Raw genomic sequence first — 19,834 nt, 5'->3', positions numbered from 1 at the left:
TACTTGTTGAAAAAAAAGATGAAAAGCAATTTAGAAGAGTTAAATATTGTTTACGAATTGGTTCCATTTGTACTGAATCAAAGTATACACATAAGATTCACTAATTTTTCTCCTCAAGGTAAGATTAATAAGGTTTCCATATTGAATTAAAATATAAATCTTATCTGAGGCACAATATTGTTAAATTTGTGCTGTACAATGATGTTTTCTATGACAAACTAGCAATGAGGCCAAGCATTAGCATGCAAATTTGGTACTTGCCTAAAATGTTTGGCAGTTCTTGCTTTTTACACTACGATTTCCTACTTTAGTTCTTAAGATGAATAAAACTAAATGTGCTGTATCAAAGGCAGACACACTGAATGTAACTTTTTAATCTATTCAACAAACTATACTAGTGACTTAAATGTGGGTATACTTAAAAGACTCCATACAACGCTAATAAATAGTTAATATTTTTCAGAAAAGTACATGGAATGACTTGCTTTACCTGAGCGACTGTACTAAAAGATGGCCAAGACTGGAAACCATATTCAGAAGCTAAGCGAGGCCTAGGGTATGTCTTCCAATCCCAACAGTCTGTGACATAGTTGTAGTAATGTGTGTCACCATAGTGATTGTCATAAGGATCTTTGGAAAGCCAGTGCTCTTTGATGGTCTCTTTCCCATTAGTAGGGCTTGAAGCAATAAAAGGACGAGTCCGATCCATCTGTGCAGAAGCACAAAAAAATCTCAATATTAAATGTAAAGAAAAGCAAAGAAAGCAAAAATGTAGTTATATTTTCAAGAAGCACACAGGTGTTACTAAAAGATGCAGCTTCACTGCTTCTCAGCTACTGCAGGTGTTCGACCCTTCTCAGTGAATCAAATACCTGCTTCTCTCGCGGATTAGTGAAGAGGTGTCTTTTTGTGAGGAGCTTAATTTCTTTTTTAATTTAGGAGAAGCAGATATTCATGCATCCAAAAACTATGGAATGCCTGCAGTAGATTGGGACAAATGAAAAGGCAGTGTTCCAAGACAGTGGAAAGACATGGGAAAGAGGCTTTTAATGCTGCATGTGACCCTCACTGGGGAGGTTACTCTTTTTTTTATCTTCGTGACAACAAGACAAAAAGAGGAGGGAAATGGCGATGAAAAAGACACACACACACACACACACACACACACACACACACACACACACACACACACACACACACACACACACACACACACACACCTTCAAGAGGTTCTAACTTTTTTATGTCATCATTTTGTGCAGTTTGTCAAATACCAATCTCTCCAGGACACATAGGTCCTCTTTATCTAGGTGACAAAATGTTTGTCATATTTCACATGACCGTCATATACAGTTGTGTTCAAAATAATAGTGTTTTGAAAAAAGTGAATAAAGCTCAAAATCCTTCTAATAACTTTTATTTCCATACACACAAATGCATTGGGAACACTACACATTCTATTCCAAATCAAAACATGAAGAAAAATATATCAAACTTGTGTTGTTCCTCTAAAAAAAAATTGAAGAAAAGTGAATATTAGACTGTTCAAAAAAATAGCAGTGTTTGTATTCTTTTTTACAAACTCAAACATTCACTATATAAACTGAAAAATGTTTGCTTATACAACTAAATATTCATTAAGTGATTCAAAGGAAAGCAAAATCTTCACTGTTTCTGAGAACTGCTGTACATCTGTGTTGCATGGAGTCAACCATCTTCTGGCACCTGTGAACAGGTATTCCAGCCCAGGATGATTGGACTACATTCCACAGTTCTTCTCTATTTCTTGGTTTTGCCTCAGAAACTGCATTTTTGATGTCACCCCACAAGTTTTCTATTGGATTAAGATCCGGGGATTGGGCTGGCCACTCCATAACGTCAATCTTGTTGGTCTGGAACCAAGATGTTGCGCGTTTACTGGTGTGTTTGAGGTCGTTGTCTTGTTAGAACACCCATTTCAAGGGCATTTCCTCTTCAGGATAAGGCAGCATGACCTCTTCAAGTATTCTGATGTATTCAAACTGATCCATGATCCCTGGTATGTGATAAATAGGCCCAACACCGTAGTATGAGAAACATCCCCATATCATGATGCTTGCGCCACCATGCTTCACTGTCTTCACAGTGTACTGTGGCTTGAATTCAGTGTTTGGGGGTCGTCTGACAAACTGTCTCCGGCCACTAGACCCAAAAAGAACAATCTTTCATCAGTACACAAAATATTGCGCCATTTCTCTTTAGGCCAGTCAATGTGCTCTTTGGCAAATTGTAACCTCTTCAGCACATGTCTTTTTTTCAACAGTGGGACTTTGCGCGGGCTTCTTGCAGATACACTGAGGAACAGAAGTATTTGAACACCCTGCGATTTTGCAAGTTGTCCCACTTAGAAATCATGGAGGGGTCTGAAAGTCACATTGTAGGTGCATTCCCACTCAGAGACAGAATTAAAAAAAAAAAAATTCAGGAAATCACATTGTATGATTTTTAAAGAATTTATTTGACTTGCACTGCTGAACATAAGTAGTTGAACACCTAAGAAACAGCAAGAATTCTGGCTCTCAAAGACCCGTTACTGTGCCTTTAAAAAGTCAACCTCTACTCCACTCATTAATCTAACTTAGTAGCACCTGTCTGAGCTCTTTAAAGACACCTGTCCACCCCACAGTCAGTCAGACGTCAACTACTACCATGGGCAAGAACAAAGAGCTGTCAAAAAGACACCAGAGACAAAATTCTGGACCTCCACAAGGCTGGAAAGGGCTACGGGGCAATTGCCAAGCAGCTTGGTGAAAATAGATCAACTGTTGGAGCAATTGTTAGAAAATGGAAGAGGCTAAAGACGACGGTCAGTCTCCCTTGGACTGGGGCTCCATGCAAGATCTCACCTCGTGGGGTATCACTGATAAGAAAGGTGAGGAATCAGCCCAGAAATACAAGGGAGGAGCTGATCAATGACATAAAGAGAGCTGGGACCACAGTTTCAAAGGTCACTGTCGGTAGAACACTACGTCTTCATGGTTTCAAATCATGCATTACACGGAAGGTTCCCCTGCTCAAGTCATCACATGTCCAGGCCTGTCTGAAGTTTGACAATGACCATCTGGATGATCCAGAGGAGGCATGGGAGAAAGTCATGTGGTCAGATGAGACCAAAGTAGAACTTTTTGGTCTAAACTTTACTCGTGTTTGGAGGAAAAAGAAGGATGAGTTGCATCCCAAGAACACTATCCCTACTGTGAAGCATGGGGGTGGTAACATCATGCTTTGGGGGTGCTTTTCTGCGAAGGGGACAGGACGACCGCACTGTATTAAGGAGAGGATGAATGGGGCCATTTATTGTGAGATTTTGAGCAACAACCTCCTTCCCTCAGTCAGAGCATTGAAGATGGGTCGTGGCTGGGTCTTCCAACATGACAACGACCCGAAGCACACAGCCAGGATAACCAAGGAGTGGCTCCGTAAGAAGCATATCAAGGTTCTGGAGTGGCCTAGCCAGTCTCCAGACCTAAATCCAATAGAACATCTTTGGAGGGAGCTGAAACTCCATGTTGCTCAGCGACAGCACTGAAACCTGACATATCTAGAGGAGATCTGTGTGGAGAAGTGGGCCAAAATCCCTGTTGCAGTGTGTGCAAACTTGGTCAAGAACTACAGGAAACATTTGACCTCTGTAATTGCAAACAAAGACTTCTGTACCAAATATTAACACTGATTTTCTCAGGTGTTCAAATACTTATGTTCAGCAGTGCAAGACAAATAAATTCTTTAAAAATCATACAATGTGATTTCCTGAATTTTTTTTTTTTTTTTTTTTTTTTTAATTCTGTCCCTCAGAGTGGGAATGTACCTCTAATGTGAATTTCAGACCTCTCCATGATTTCTAAGTGGGAGAACTTGCAAAATCGCAGGGTGTTCAAATACTTCTGTTCCTCACTGTAGCTTGGCTTCACGTAGGCGTCTAATTGTAACAGTACTCACAGGTAACTTTAGACCTTCTTTGATCTTCCTGGAGCTGATTGTTGGCGGAGTCCTTGCCATTTTGGCTATTCTTCTATCCATTCGAATGGTAGTTTTTCGCTTTCTTCCACGTCTTTCAGGTTTTGGTTGCCATTTTAAAGCATTTGCAATCATTTTAGCTGAGCAGCCTATCATTTTCTGCACTTCTTTATATGTTTTCCCCTCTTCAATCAACTTTTTAATCAAGGTACGCTGTTCTTCTGAACAATGTCTGGAACGACCCATTTTCCTCAGAATTTCAGAGAGAAATTAACTGTAACCAGCATGTGCAACATTTGCTGCCTTCCTTCCTTCAATAAGGGCAAGAATTGCCACCTGTTTTTCAAAGAATTAATGACCCCACTAATAGAACTCCACACTGCTATTATTTTGAACATGCCCCTTTCAATTAGTGATTCAATTACACAGAATCAGCAGCATGCATGTCATGACTGTTGGGTCTGTTGGATTTCTATTACTCTACTACACCTGCTAGTAAATTATTTGCCATGTAGAAATATCGTTTCTACCAAAAACAGTGATTGATCTTGTTAGTGATGTCTGACTGCTATTATTTTGAACACAACTGTACCTTTAAGTGTTCTTTGTATTTTGTGTCTGCTCCTCCCTTTCCTCTGGTTTAGTTCATGCTGTATAGATAGCCCACCCCCTTTCCCAGAAATGCATTTCAGCTTCATGTCTTATGGAAGCAGATCACATTATGATCTTTTGACCTATCCGATGTTCATTGTTGTAGATCTTGTGAAGTTTATTCCATAAACTGAGAGAATCTTACAAGGAGTCATCTGATCAAGTCACTATCTATATTATTCAATTAAGATTGGAGTTATCGCTATCTTATCACAACTAAGTTACACAGATCACACTTTCAATGCTTAGATTGGAGAGACAAAACATTTATTTACAAAACAATTATACAAAAAGGATCCATTTGACATTTTTTTTAAATATTTAAAATAGAACAAAAATTAAAGTTTTCTTTTAACATACAGACTATTGCAATCGGAGGGATTAAGGTAGAATGAGGCTCTAGGCAAGGTAGCAGCTTTGGTCTCCCTATTGCAAGCATTATTGATGTCAAAAGTCAATAGAAGAAATGGAACAGACAAGTTCACTATTTCCAATTTGCAATGGCTGTACTGACATGGGCTCAGATAAAAATTGCCTACATGTGTATCCTCCTTGTGAAATGGCAGGTGGGTGCACAGTTTTGGCCAACTGTACTATTCTCCTGGTTTACAGCAGGAGCATGAAGATTGTATCTGGGCCCCCTAAAGTCCAACTGGCCCTAGACTCCTGCCTAGGTTGCTGAGTGGATGATCTGGCACAGATTGCAATAAATCTATATGAACATGTTCTAATTCTGTGACCTGGAAGTCAATAAATAGCCTTTAAATCAATAAAAGGAAAATTACATGGTAGCATGTAGCCACTGTTAACTACTCAATCATGGAAGTGACTGATCAGAACTGCAAAATACCACTGGTACAGTAGCTTGTTCCTATTAGGTTGCATGGCTTCTACATTGCTCCACTGTAATGTTCTTTGATTAGCCAAAGATTTATAGAATTTAATATCCGGCCATAAAAACAGAACATCAGATTTGTATAACATGTACAAAATTAGATTTACATGAAAACCTTCCCATGTTCGACTATTACTTACCTTAATAACAAGCTCTCGAATGGTACGTATGTAAAGAGCAATATAATCGTGTACATAAACCTTTTTCTTAGAGCTAGGTATTGAAAACCAATTACTGGCAATTGCAGCCTCATTCTCATTGTTACCGCTCCAAACAATAATACAGGGGTGAGATTTAAGTCTTTTGATCTAGATCAGCATTGTAAAAAAAAAAAAAAAAACACACACACAAGTATGATGAACTGCTATAAAAATACAGAAACTTTATACATTTAAACTACTTTCAAGCACAACAGTACCAAGACCACTATTAAAAAAAAAAACATGGTTAAAAAAGTGTAAAAGCTTTGCGGTTAAAGTTTTAAACACTTGTTTGTTTTTATACATCAGAATTAGTACTATTATCAGTGCATAACAAAAGCCATAGCAGCCTACATGGCTGTTATGCGGTCTGGAGTAGAAGGGGGTCCCATGTGAGTGGTTGTTGAGACAATTTAAATACAGAAAACTTTTGCACAGGTGAAGAGAACACATATCCATCATTTTATTAATAAAGCTATATTAACCCTAAAAACGAAGATGAAATAGATCTCTTCCCCACCGTCAGAACACATTGATCAGTGTTGCTGGCTATAGCCAGAGGCACTGATTGTTTGGCAAAAACCCAATAGGGTGGTTGTACAGAAGTCCATTGGCAGATTGACTTCTGTACAACAAAATTGCCCATACATGGATCGAAATCGAAACTGTCCCTGGCTCAATTTTGATCCATGTATGGGTGAATTTAGAGTGAAGTAACAAAGCATACACCTTTAGACAGAAGTATTGTCAGTCTGGGGAGAGGGCAGTGTTAGACTAGCAGATTTAGATGGACTTGACTAACAAATTGAAGCTAAATTCAAGCTAACACTTTATAAGCAGTTACAGCAAGCAATTTTTCTCCTTTTGATATAAAAGGTTGTAAATAAATGAATAAAAGCTGATAATTGTAAGCACCCCTGTCAGTGGTAAATGGTTTGTCTGAACCATGTAATTGCTGCTTTGTCTGGTCAGATTGGACTGTTAAAGCAAGTTGAAATATAAGAGACATACTGTCAGAATCACCAGGTGAAAATAGATGTGGTAGCTGCAATCGTTTTCTTTTCTAAGAAATGGTAGGTCACAATTTAATCCATTTTTGTTTTTGAGTTCAATGCCATTACACAATTGTGTGTAGAAGTACTAATAATGATGTCATAATATTAAATATTTTTTTCACTTTTCCTATTACACCACCTCCTGTTTAATAGTCTCAAGGTAAATTCCACCCATTCAACTATCACAGCAAAGGGATTATAAAGGCTTATTTTTTTAAGAAAAAAAAAAAAAATCAAAAACGTGTCTATACTTGCCTACTGTGTGAAGTGGTTTTGCACAGAGCAGCCCGGATCCTCCTCTTTACTTCAGGTTCCCTACCAGCACTCCTGGCCTCTCCCTCCTGTCGGGTGTCCCCACAGCAAGCAACTTTCTATGGGGGCACCCGCTGCTTCGTATGTCCATCCAGACAGAGCTTCAGCTTGGCCCTGCCCCTTCTCTCTTTTCATTGGCTCACTGGCTGTGATTGACAGCAGTGGGAGCCAATGGTTCCCGCTTCTGTCTCAACCAATGAGGAGAGAGAGTCCCAGGATAGCCAAGACTCCGTACACGTCGCTGGATCGAGAGGTAGCTTAGGTGAGTATTAGGGGGGATGCTGCACAGAGGGTTTTTAACTTCATGCATAGAATGCATGAAGGTAAAAAATCTTGAGCCTTTACAACCACTTTAAATTCAAGATGCTGAAAAAGTCTGGTTAGTTACTGAGAACAGAGTGGTCAGCTGGAAAAGTTTACATTAAGGTTAGTTTCCTGAACTGATGTTCCCCTTCTTCCCTAACTTTGTCTTTCCACAGTTCTGCTCCCTAGGAATGTCTTGACTGCAGATAGCGGTCCTGCTACCTGTACTTGATTTTGATATACTTTATGTTAAGTTCAATGACAGTAGCGAGGTCATTCAAAATTTTGCTATGGGACCCCATGATCTTTTGTTATGGCCCTGACTGCAAAGTGCACCATTCACAATGTTATTGTATTCAATTTATGACAGTAACGTATATAACATACGTAAAAAATAAAGTACTTTGTTGAAAGTTATTAAAATTATAATATAACAAAACAATTACTTTTTTTACCTGATGGATGACTTCTGCTCTCACTGTATCCAAAAACCAGCCATCAGTAGGGTAAAGAGAACATGCAAACATAAAGTCATGCCAGACCTACCAAGACAACAAATTATACACATATGTAAATATTCTCTTTAAACAAACTGGAATCTATTGGCCAAAACCAGTGTGAGACATTGAAGTTGATTTACTAAAAAAAAAAAAAAGAAAAAAACTTGAGAGCAAAATCTGGTGTAGCTCTGCATAGAAACCAATCAGCTTCCAGGTTTTATTGTCAAAGCTTAACTGAAGAAGCTGAAGTCAGAAGCTGATTGACTACCATACACAGCTGCACTAGATGTTGCACTCTCCAGTTTTAGTAAATTAACCCATTACACCAAGATGGATAACTTATTTGGTGCATGCTATATTAAAAAGGAGTTAAAGACTAAAAAACAAAAGTATCTTTAGTTATATAGAACTAGAAAAAGGTGAAGAAAAAATGTATTGTCCCATAGCTCTTTCTAGCCAATATACTCTAGCAGACTGCCATTTTCCCATAAAACACTAATACTTATAGAAAAATTGTACACATGACATGGTGTGCGATTACCATAATTCCCAATTCATTGCATAGGTTGTAGAAGTCATCACTCTCATATATTCCTCCACCCCAGACACGTAGAGTGTTCATATTGGCATCGACAACTGAACGGAGCAGAACACGGAGCCTGGTAAAAATTAAAAAATGCAATGTTTTTAAACTGATTAATCATTCGAGCTGCTGTAGTAGAAAATAAAGGAACAATGTTCTATCATCAAAAAAGTGCTAATTATACACCTCTATATAATTACCTGGACTTTATTTTAATAACTTCCTTGTTCAATCAACTTATATCCTTATTGGTCTTGTTTCCTCATATAGATTTCTTTACAATAGCCCTTTAAATTTACCAAAACTAAATAAAAGGAAGATCTATCCAATCACTCTGTATCCAGTCAGGAAGGCCCTTGAACTACATAACTGATGGTAGATCAAAAAGGGGAATTGTACAATCAGATTGTATAGTGTATGGTGAACTTTACAGACTTTCAGGGACACACTTCTCCCAATTTCATTACTACAGCTCTGTTCCACATAGGCTGTTATGTGATTACTCAGCTCCTGCACACTCTGCCAAATGAGCGATCGGTGCACAGGTATAGTACAAAAGGATCAATCCACAATGCTGCAGGACGAACCTGCCTGGACTGTACCTGGGTGTCCTTGTCTCCTGCACAGTCTACCACTGCCACTACCAGGTTAGCCTCTCCCGTGTCATCTTCCGGTATTCTACCGCTGCTCTGATTGGTAAAATTGACATGGTTGGTCTGGGTTACTCAGCAACGGCTCTCGCACCATTCATCCATTAGAGCAGTGGTCTTCAAACTGCGGCCTGGGGGCTTTTACAGACACCAGTGGGGGGGGGACTATTCCTTTTACAGACACCAGTGGGGGGGGGGGGGACCATTCCTTTTACAGACACCAGTGGGGGGGGGGAGGGACCATTCCTTTTACAGACACCAGTGAGGGGGGGACCATTCCTTTTACAGACACCAGTGGGGGGGGGGGGGGGGGACTATTCCTTTTACAGACACCAGTGAGGGGGGGAACATTCCTTTTACAGACACCAGTGGGGGGGGGGACCATTCCTCCCACTCACACCAGTGAGGGGGGGGGGACCATTCCTCCCACTCACACCAGTGAGGGCGGGGGGGGGGGGGGACCATTCCTCCCACTCACACCAGTGAGGGCGGGGGGGGGGGGGACCATTCCTCCCACTCACACCAGTGAGGGCGGGGGGGGGGGACCATTCCTCCCACTCACACCAGTGAGGGCGGGGGGGGACCATTCCTCCCACTCACACCAGTGAGGGCGGGGGGGGGGGGACCATTCCTCCCACTCACACCAGTGAGGGCGGGGGGGGGACCATTCCTCCCACTCACACCAGTGGGGGGGGGACCATTCCTCCCACTCACACCAGTGAGGGCGGGGGGGGGGGGGGGACCATTCCTCCCACTCACACCAGTGAGGGCGGGGGGGGGGGGGGGGGGGACCATTCCTCCCACTCACACCAGTGGGGGGGGGGACCATTCCTCCCACTCACACCAGTGGGGGGGGGGGACCATTCCTCCCACTCACACCAGTGGGGGGGGGGGACCATTCCTCCCACTCACACCAGTGAGGGGGGGAGACCATTCCTCCCACTCACACCAGTGAGGGGGGGGGGGGGGAAGAGACCATTCCTCCCACTCACACCAGTGAGGGGGGGGGGGGGGGAAGACCATTCCTCCCACTCACACCAGTGGGGGGGGGGGAGACCATTCCTCCCACTCACACCAGTGAGGGGGGGGGGGGGGGGAGACCATTCCTCCCACTCACACCAGTGAGGGCGGGGGGGGGACCATTCCTCCCACTCACACCAGTGAGGGCGGGGGGGGACCATTCCTCCCACTCACACCAGTGAGGGCGGGGGGGGGACCATTCCTCCCACTCACACCAGTGAGGGCGGGGGGGGGGACCATTCCTCCCACTCACACCAGTGCGGGGGGGGGGGGGACCATTCCTCCCACTCACACCAGTGAGGGCGGGGGGGGGGGGGACCATTCCTCCCACTCACACCAGTGAGGGCGGGGGGGGGGGGACCATTCCTCCCACTCACACCAGTGAGGGCGGGGGGGACCATTCCTCCCACTCACACCAGTGAGGGCGGGGGGGGGGGGGGGACCATTCCTCCCACTCACACCAGTGGGGGGGGGGACCATTCCTCCCACTCACACCAGTGGGGGGGGGGGACCATTCCTCCCACTCACACCAGTGGGGGGGGGGACCATTCCTCCCACTCACACCAGTGAGGGGGGGAGACCATTCCTCCCACTCACACCAGTGAGGGGGGGGGGGGGGAAGAGACCATTCCTCCCACTCACACCAGTGAGGGGGGGGGGGGGGGGAAGAGACCATTCCTCCCACTCACACCAGTGAGGGGGGGGGGAGAGACCATTCCTCCCACTCACACCAGTGGGGGGGGGGGGGGGGGAGACCATTCCTCCCACTCACACCAGTGAGGGCGGGGGGGGGACCATTCCTCCCACTCACACCAGTGAGGGTGGGGGGGGGGACCATTCCTCCCACTCACACCAGTGAGGGTGGGGGGGGGGGACCATTCCTCCCACTCACACCAGTGAGGGCGGGGGGGGGGGACCATTCCTCCCACTCACACCAGTGAGGGCGGGGGGGGGGACCATTCCTCCCACTCACACCAGTGCGGGGGGGGGGGGGGGGACCATTCCTCCCACTCACACCAGTGAGGGCGGGGGGGGGGGACCATTCCTCCCACTCACACCAGTGAGGGCGGGGGGGGGGGGACCATTCCTCCCACTCACACCAGTGAGGGCGGGGGGGGGACCATTCCTCCCACTCACACCAGTGAGGGCGGGGGGGGGGGGGACCATTCCTCCCACTCACACCAGTGAGGGCGGGGGGGCGGGGGGGGGGGGGACCATTCCTCCCACTCACACCAGTGAGGGCGGGGGGGGGGACCATTCCTCCCACTCACACCAGTGAGGGCGGGGGGGGGGGGACCATTCCTCCCACTCACCAGTGGGGGGGGGGACCATTCCTCCCACTCACACCAGTGAGGGGGGGGGAGACCATTCCTCCCACTCACACCAGTGGGGGGGGACCATTCCTCCCACTCACACCAGTGTGGGGGGGGGGGCATTCCTCCCACTCACACTAGTGAGGAGTACCATTCCTCCCACTCACACCAGTGAGGGGGGGGGGACCATTCCTCCCACTCACACCAGTGGGGGGGGGGGACCATTCCTCCCACTCACACCAGTGAGGGGGGGGGGGGACCATTCCTCCCACTCACACCAGTGAGGGGGGGGGGGGACCATTCCTCCCACTCACACCAGTGAGGGGGGGGGGGGGACCATTCCTCCCACTCACACCAGTGAGGGGGGGGGACCATTCCTCCCACTCACACCAGTGAGGGCGGGGGGACCATTCCTCCCACTCACACCAGTGGGGGGGGGGACCATTCCTCCCACTCACACCAGTGGGGGGGGGGGGACCATTCCTCCCACTCACACCAGTGAGGGGGGGGACCATTCCTCCCACTCACACCAGTGAGGGGGGGGGGGACCATTCCTCTCACTCACACCAGTGAGGGGGGGGGACCATTCCTCCCACTCACACCAGTGAGGGGGGGGGGGACCATTCCTCCCACTCACACCAGTGAGGGGGGGGGACCATTCCTCCCACTCACACCAGTGAGGGGGGGGGACCATTCCTCCCACTCACACCAGTGAGGGGGGGGGACCATTCCTCCCACTCACACCAGTGAGGGGGGGGGACCATTCCTCCCACTCACACCAGTGAGGGGGGGGGACCATTCCTCCCACTCACACCAGTGAGGGGGGGGGGGGGAGACCATTCCTCCCGCGCACACCAGTGAGGGGGGGGGGGGGACCATTCCTCCCGCTCACACCAGTGAGGGGGGGGGACCATTCCTCCCGCTCACACCAGTGAGGGCGGGGGGGGGACCATTCCTCCCGCTCACACCAGTGAGGGCGGGGGGGGGACCATTCCTCCCGCTCACACCAGTGAGGGCGGGGGGGGGACCATTCCTCCCGCTCACACCAGTGAGGGGGGGGGGGGGACCATTCCTCCCACTCACACCAGTGAGGGGGGGGGGGGGGGAGACCATTCCTCCCACGCACACCAGTGAGGGGGGGGGGGGGGGAGACCATTCCTCCAGCGCACACCAGTGGGGGGGAGACCATTCCTCCCGCTCACACCAGTGAGGGGGGGGGGGGGAGACCATTCCTCCCGCTCACACCAGTGAGGGGGGGGGACCATTCCTCCCGCTCACACCAGTGAGGGGGGGGACCATTCCTCCCGCTCACACCAGTGAGGGGGGGGACCATTCCTCCCGCTCACACCAGTGAGGGGGGGGACCATTCCTCCCGCTCACACCAGTGAGGGGGGGGGGGGGGGGGGAGACCATTCCTCCCGCTCACACCAGTGAGGGGGGGGGGACCATTCCTCCCGCTCACACCAGTGAGGGGGGGGGGAACCATTCCTCCCGCTCACACCAGTGAGGGGGGGGGGAACCATTCCTCCCGCTCACACCAGTGAGGGGGGGGGAACCATTCCTCCCGCTCACACCAGTGAGGGGGGGGAACCATTCCTCCCGCTCACACCAGTGAGGGGGGGGAACCATTCCTCCCGCTCACACCAGTGAGGGGGGGGAACCATTCCTCCCGCTCACACCAGTGAGGGGGGGGGAACCATTCCTCCCGCTCACACCAGTGAGGGGGGGGGAACCATTCCTCCCGCTCACACCAGTGAGGGGGGGGACCATTCCTCCCGCTCACACCAGTGAGGGGGGGGACCATTCCTCCCGCTCACACCAGTGAGGGGGGGGACCATTCCTCCCGCTCACACCAGTGAGGGGGGGACCATTCTTCCCGCTCACACCAGTGAGGGGGGGACCATTCCTCCCACTCACACCAGTGAGGGGGGGACTAGCTCCAGGAAGATGAAAGAAGGTCTAAAGTTACCTGTGAGTACTGTTACAATTAGAAGACGCCTATGTGAAGCCAAGCTATCTGCAAGAAGCCCCCGCAAAGTCCCACTGTTGAAAAAAAGACGTGTGCTGAAGAGGTTACAATTTGCCAAAGAGCACATTGACTGGCCTAAAGAGAAATGGCGCAACATTTTGTGGACTGATGAAAGTAAGATTGTTCTTTTTGGGTCTAGTGGCCGGAGACAGTTTGTCAGACGACCCCCAAACACTGAATTCAAGCCACAGTACACTGTGAAGACAGTGAAGCATGGTGGTGCAAGCATCATGATATGGGGATGTTTCTCATACTACGGTGTTGGGCCTATTTATCGCATACCAGGGATCATGGATCAGTTTGAATACATCAGAATACTTGAAGAGGTCATGCTGCCTTATGCTGAAGAGGAAATGCCCTTGAAATGAGTGTTCCAACAAGACAACGACCCCAAACACACCAGTAAACGTGCAACATCTTGGTTCCAGACCAACAAGATTGACCTTATGGAGTGGCCAGCCCAATCCCCGGATCTTAATCCAATAGAAAACTTGTGGGGTGACATCAAAAATGCAGTTTGAGGCAAAACCAAGAAATAGAGAAGAACTGTGGAATGTAGTCCAATCATCCTGGGCTGGAATACCTGTTCACAGGTACCAGAAGTTGGTTGACTCCATGCAACACAGATGTACAGCAGTTCTCAGAAACAGTGCTTATACAACTAAATATTCATTAAGTGATTCAAAAGGAACGCAAAATCTTCAAACATTTTTCAGTTTATATAGTGAATGTTTGAGTTTGTAAAGAAGAATACAAACACTGCTATTTTTTGAACAGTCTAATATTCACTTTTCTTCAATTTTTTTTTAGAGGAACAACACAAATTTGATATATTTTTCTTCATGTTTTGATTTGGAATAGAATGTGTAGTGTTCCCAATGCATTTGTGTGTATGGAAATAAAAGCTATTAGAAGGATTTTGAGCTTTATTCACTTTTTTCAACACACTGCTATTATTTTGAACACAACTGTAACTGGAGACAAAACAGTAACAATACAGTGCAATACAAGAGGGTTAGGAGGGCCCTGCTCCTTGGAGCTTAAAATCTAAGAGGGAGGGGCTAGTGGTACAACAAGGTAGTAACTGTGGGGAATGGACTGGTAGGAGGAGTAGAAGATTCCATTATTAGTGGATGGCAGGATAGGCTTCCCTGAAGAGATAGGTTTTCAGAGCGCATAAAAGTGAGCAGAGTAGGAGATAGTCTGATTAATTGGGGTAGAGAGTTCCAGAGGACAGGGGAAGCTCTGGAGAAGTCCTTGAGACAAGCATGGGAGGAGACAAGGGATCTAGAGAGCAGGAGGTCGTGCGAGGAGCGGAGAGTACGGTTTGGGTGATATTTGGAGACAAGATTGGTGATGTAATTTGGGGCAGAGTTATAAATGGCTTTATAGGTTATTGTTAATGTTTTGAATTTTATCCCTCAAATCCCTCTTATATTGAACTGTATTGTCTCCCGTTATATTGTAAAGCGCTGTGCAAATTGTTGACGCTATATTAATACTGTATTATAATAATAATAATAATAATATCTGTTGGGCAATGGGAAGCGAGTGGAGGGATTGGCAGATACAGAACAGTTAGTAAGGTGGATGAGTCTGCCAGCAGCATTCATGATAGACTGAAGAGGGGATACCCTGCGATGATGTAGGCCAATGAGGAGGGAGTTACAATAGTCAAGGCAAGAGATAACCAGGGAGTGAATAAGTTGCTTAGTAGGTTCCGAGGTAAGGAATGGGCGTATCTTGGAGATGTTACGGAAGTGAAGTCTACAAGATTTGGACAGCGATTGGATTTGGGGCTGAAAGGACAGGACTATTCCACACACACACACACACACACTCACACACACACACACACACACACACAGTCAGGTGTTTATTGCCATCTGTGTCCTTGTTGGGGAAATGCACCCTATTTAAAAAGTGAAGGGATTCTTTAAATAGTAACATCTGTTTCATGGACAATTGGTCAAGAGGGAATTTCAGCTAGTTTTGGAGAGATTTCCACTAACTTCCTAAAGTAAAAAAATATGTTTCCCCAGCACAATGCCAACAGCAAAAAAGAGGAGTCTTGACCAAAGTTAAAAAAGGTTTTTACATACACTATAAAAAATTTGTTCAATTTTAGTATCTGGTTTATATATTAGAATCTGAGTTTAGGTTATTTGTATGACATCATGCTTGACAAACTAAATATTCTTGAAAGCCAGCCAGTTAGCCAACAAAATATATCCAGTACCTTTTACTTCTCTGTTGCTATCTATTGTTATCTATGAGTACAATACTTTACTGAAAGTGAAAAACCTGCTTTACTAAAAACTATGTATGCATTAACCCCAGCTTTGTTTTTGACACGGTAGTTTCATTGTTCCCATTTTCTCCAGTACCTTGAATACCCAAGTCTTTGTTCTGGTATCTCCCCTTGTTACCACCCAGGAAACGAGGACATTTATAAAATGTTAAAACCTATACATGCCAAATACTTGCAACTCAAGACATCATTCCTAGCTTCAGCTTCCAGACTGAAAGTACGGATTATAGTACTGAAAGCACCATAATCTCCCATGAACATTGTAAAAAAAATGGGGTTCAGCAAGCGCTTAAGGGTAGAAAGCAGCTAGAACACTAAAAAAAGAAAAGCTATAACCTTCTAAGAGTAAACATAAAAAATAGCACTAAAAAATAGAATGAAATAAAATAGTATCAAATATTATGACGCAGATATCTAAAGTTTTAAATGCACATTAAGAATAGCCGATAAACCATAGAAAATATTTTGACATATAAAATATTGTCCGTATCAAATGTGGAATGAGTGATATATGTCCCAACAACCATGCACTATACATATGTAAACGGATACATCAATGTCCAAATAAGTGCAAAAAGTGATGACTTCTCTAATCCCAGTGACACCTGTCGTTCGGTGACGTGCACGGAAATGGTAAAATCAACAAATGGTGCCTGCTTAATTGGCATGAGAGTCCATTTGCTATAAATAGATTCACATTGACGTCCGGCTGCTATGTGCGTCATAATATTTTATTTCATTCTATTTTTTAGCACTGCACTACCTGTTTTATGTTCCCCTTGAACATTGCACCTACCCTTCGATGTTCACTCTGTCTTGGAAAGAATCAGCTGGTATCCAGTTGGAGCCTTTCAGGAATATTGGAACTCCATTAATTTTCATATAGAAAGACAGGCCAGGAGAACCTGGAATCGGCTCCTCGATCAGCTCTACTGTGCGAAAGTAAATCTGTGGAAAATCAAAGTGGGAAAATATTATACCATGTAATTTATCTAAACAAGGGGCTGTTCAGTGGTTTTCCAAGCTTCATCTTATTAAATACAGTTGAGGGCAGCATAAATTCTGAGCCATTATGTGAATTTAGTCTTGTTGATACATAGACATAAATTTAAACTAGTACTTTCCCCCAATATATTTATAAAAAAAAATAATAATAGTAATCAGCAAATGTGTTTCTTCATATATTTGTGTATTGCTCAATTTTATTCCCATGTTATAGCCCTGAAATTCTCCTCCCACTTCTAGATCCCACATTGGAACGCCGCCATCTCTTTACTAACTTCTGGGCTCTCTAGCACTACAAAGTGTGTGCAAAGCACTGTCTGGGTTCAGGGGCTTCCTAGTCTGCCACTAACTGCATAATTAGGCACTCCAAGGTGGCGATTATATGTGCTTTACGCATATATTGTCAGGTTCACCCCGATGACCAGTGGACTATAAATCTGTGAATAGCATAAAATAGGTGCTATAAATAAGGCTCTTTCCAAAAAACAGTATACAGTTTACAAACAGTCTTGGTCAAATCCCACAGGGAGAAAGAGTTGTCCAGGGTAGTCAAGTAAAGGAGAAATGTCTCCATTTTATCATGGAGTTTAATGTCCAGTTTTTTGCGGGACTGAATTAATCCTGGATTTGGTTTCATGTGGCGTCTTTTTTTTGGTTGGATTTAGTGTCTTCCATGCCTTAGCAATCAATCATCCGCTTCATCACCCTAAGGAGATGCAATATCAATTTAACACTGGGTTTAGTTCTACCTGGAGGTTTAAGATTCAGGAGAGCATGTGGAGCCAAAACAAAGGAACTGGGGCACCTGAGAATTTTAAGATCGTCTGAAAAGACTTCTTTCCAAAATTTGTGTACTACAGGACATGTCCACCACACATGAAAAAAAGTGCCCACCTGACCACAAACCCAAAAGCACCTAGTAGGAGAACCTGGAGCATAGTGAGTAATTCTATATGAGGATTAGGTACCATTTAGTCAGGACCTTGTATTTACATCAATGGATAATACAATGGTCAAACAGGATATGGTCATCTCCCAAATTTGAGACAAGTCAGGTGCTATTAACTCTGCACCTAAATCAGCTTACCATTTTTGAGAATAGACAGGGAGGTGTTGAAATGTGGTGGTGTTGGCACATTCAGCTTTAAAATGAGAGAATCTTAGAGCTATCTGGATAACGGATATTGGAATGTACAAAATGTTTAAGTGGCAATTAATTAAAAAAGTTATTGATGTGGTAGCACTCTTACTGTAAAAGTATAAAGAATTTGACTCCATCTTTAGTGGCAATGTATCTCACTTGTTTGGGATCATGTGTAAAGAATGGATTGACAGGAATGTCACATTCCCTCCAGGCCTCTCCTCTCCCTTAGGTTTTTAAAGGTCATAACACATTTGTGGGGAGATTGGCAGAATATTTGACAGCATCCCAAACTTGCAAAGTTAGTTTTGTGATGGTGTTGGTTAGATCTTGTCTACTAGATGGGTGGAGCCAAAAAAAAAAATTGTTGGCCTTGAAAGGGTCACAATTGAGAGCTTCTAAAGCCTGGAATTTATGTATTTGGGCTGGTTGTGCTGCTTAGAAGTGATAGACTGAGACTGTGACCGGGGTCAGACAACTGCCCTTTTCACCAACAAATGACTGGTCGACCTCACACCACACTGTCACGGATATGCAACAATGACACTCAGCCCCACACTGCACAAAGATTTTCCAGCTTGTGGGTCCACAATCTAGGTGCCAACAGACTAAGAGCAATTGTCACTGGCATTAGTTAACTATGCAATTAACTCTATAAACTCCAAACTGCTACCAGATAGGATTGGCCTATCCCCCGTCCACAATAGTAGCAAGAATAATTATGAATTTAAAGGAAATATCTGGAACACACACTGTCAGACAGGTATGTCCAGAGATGTACTTTTTACTATACTTGTTATATACAGCATAAAGTCATCCACAAACAGACTAAGTGCTGGCCCAGGTATTCCAGGGATATTAAGACTGAACCTAATCATATAGCTAAGGGGTAATGCAAACCGTATGATGGAGAGAGGGCAGCCTTGGTGAGTGCCTCTGTAATATATGGGGTTTTTTTGTTGGTTTTCTAAGCTCACAGGAAGCAACAAGCACATGGCATTTATGGCAACAGATACTTTCATTTGTCCAAACATTTAAGGAGTGGATCAATGCTGAAAATACTTCGATATGGCAGAATGCAAAAATGTATCTTGCAATAAAAATACAATCAGATTCCTTTTTTCACTCATTTGACTTCAGAGAAGGACAGTTACATTGGTTGGGTTACAAAATACTTGAGTATCTTCACCGTTCCTTGCACTGTAGTCGTGAATAAGCCTTAACAAATTAAGTTGTGTTAAGTGATATTTTGTTACCTAAAGATAATTTTCTGTCCAGTAATGGCTTTGAAGAACAGTAACAGCTAAAATGATCAGCCTGAAAACAGCTAACAAAATATACTGGCACACCTAGATATGCATGCAACGCAAACTGAACAAAAGATCTTAGATTGTCTTTTTGTAGAAAAAAAAATCCAGTATGAATTGTTAATTTTGTTTTTGAAGTTGGTGAAGACTGATAGGAGGAAGTAGGAGAATAGACAGTGATCTTGCCTGTAAACTATCAGCCTGCCTAGATTTGCTTGCATGTACATGCATTATACATATCACTCTTTACCCTTCATGGTCTACAATGTTCTAAACCTCCGTCAGTTGTGGTAGAGAATACCATTTTGAGCCCAGAGTCCTTATTGTAGGGCATAGATTGTCTGGTGAATGCATTTGAGCGAGTGAATAGAAGCAAAATGTGGCAGGTCACTCATAGGAATCAATTACAAATTGATAAATATTGATGATTTTGTCATTATACAGGATTTATATAGCTTACTCAATGCTGTACATTATAATGGGAGACAGTACAACAACAATACGAGTCAATACACGAGGGGTTCGAGGGCCCTGCTCCTTGGAGCTTACAATCTAGGAGGGAG

The 19,834-nt window shown here is 45.0% G+C and overlaps 1 protein-coding gene across 2 annotated transcripts in view; it reads right to left on the bottom strand.

The window, feature by feature from the left end:
• Window positions 1-19,834, bottom strand: part of MANBA (mannosidase beta) — an 80,528-nt gene that overhangs the window by 25,791 nt on the left and 34,903 nt on the right. Inside the window, exons 8-12 of one of the 2 annotated variants that reach the window (XM_089680536.1) lie at window positions 16,615-16,766; window positions 8,454-8,571; window positions 7,868-7,954; window positions 5,683-5,850; window positions 491-709 (exon numbers count right to left, since the gene is read on the bottom strand). In XM_089680536.1, the coding sequence (XP_089536662.1) occupies window positions 491-709; window positions 5,683-5,850; window positions 7,868-7,954; window positions 8,454-8,571; window positions 16,615-16,766 (744 nt within the window). The remainder of the gene's footprint in view (window positions 1-490; window positions 710-5,682; window positions 5,851-7,867; window positions 7,955-8,453; window positions 8,572-16,614; window positions 16,767-19,834) is intronic. The other variant, XM_089680537.1, reaches the window with a different exon arrangement.

Source organism: Staurois parvus, unplaced genomic scaffold, assembly GCF_062004578.1.
Source record: "Staurois parvus isolate SC_StPar_1 unplaced genomic scaffold, SC_StPar_1.0 ptg000244l, whole genome shotgun sequence".
NCBI lineage: Eukaryota > Metazoa > Chordata > Amphibia > Anura > Ranidae > Staurois > Staurois parvus.
Note: the sequence above shows the minus strand (reverse complement) of the source record. Positions and strands in the feature narration are given on the sequence as shown.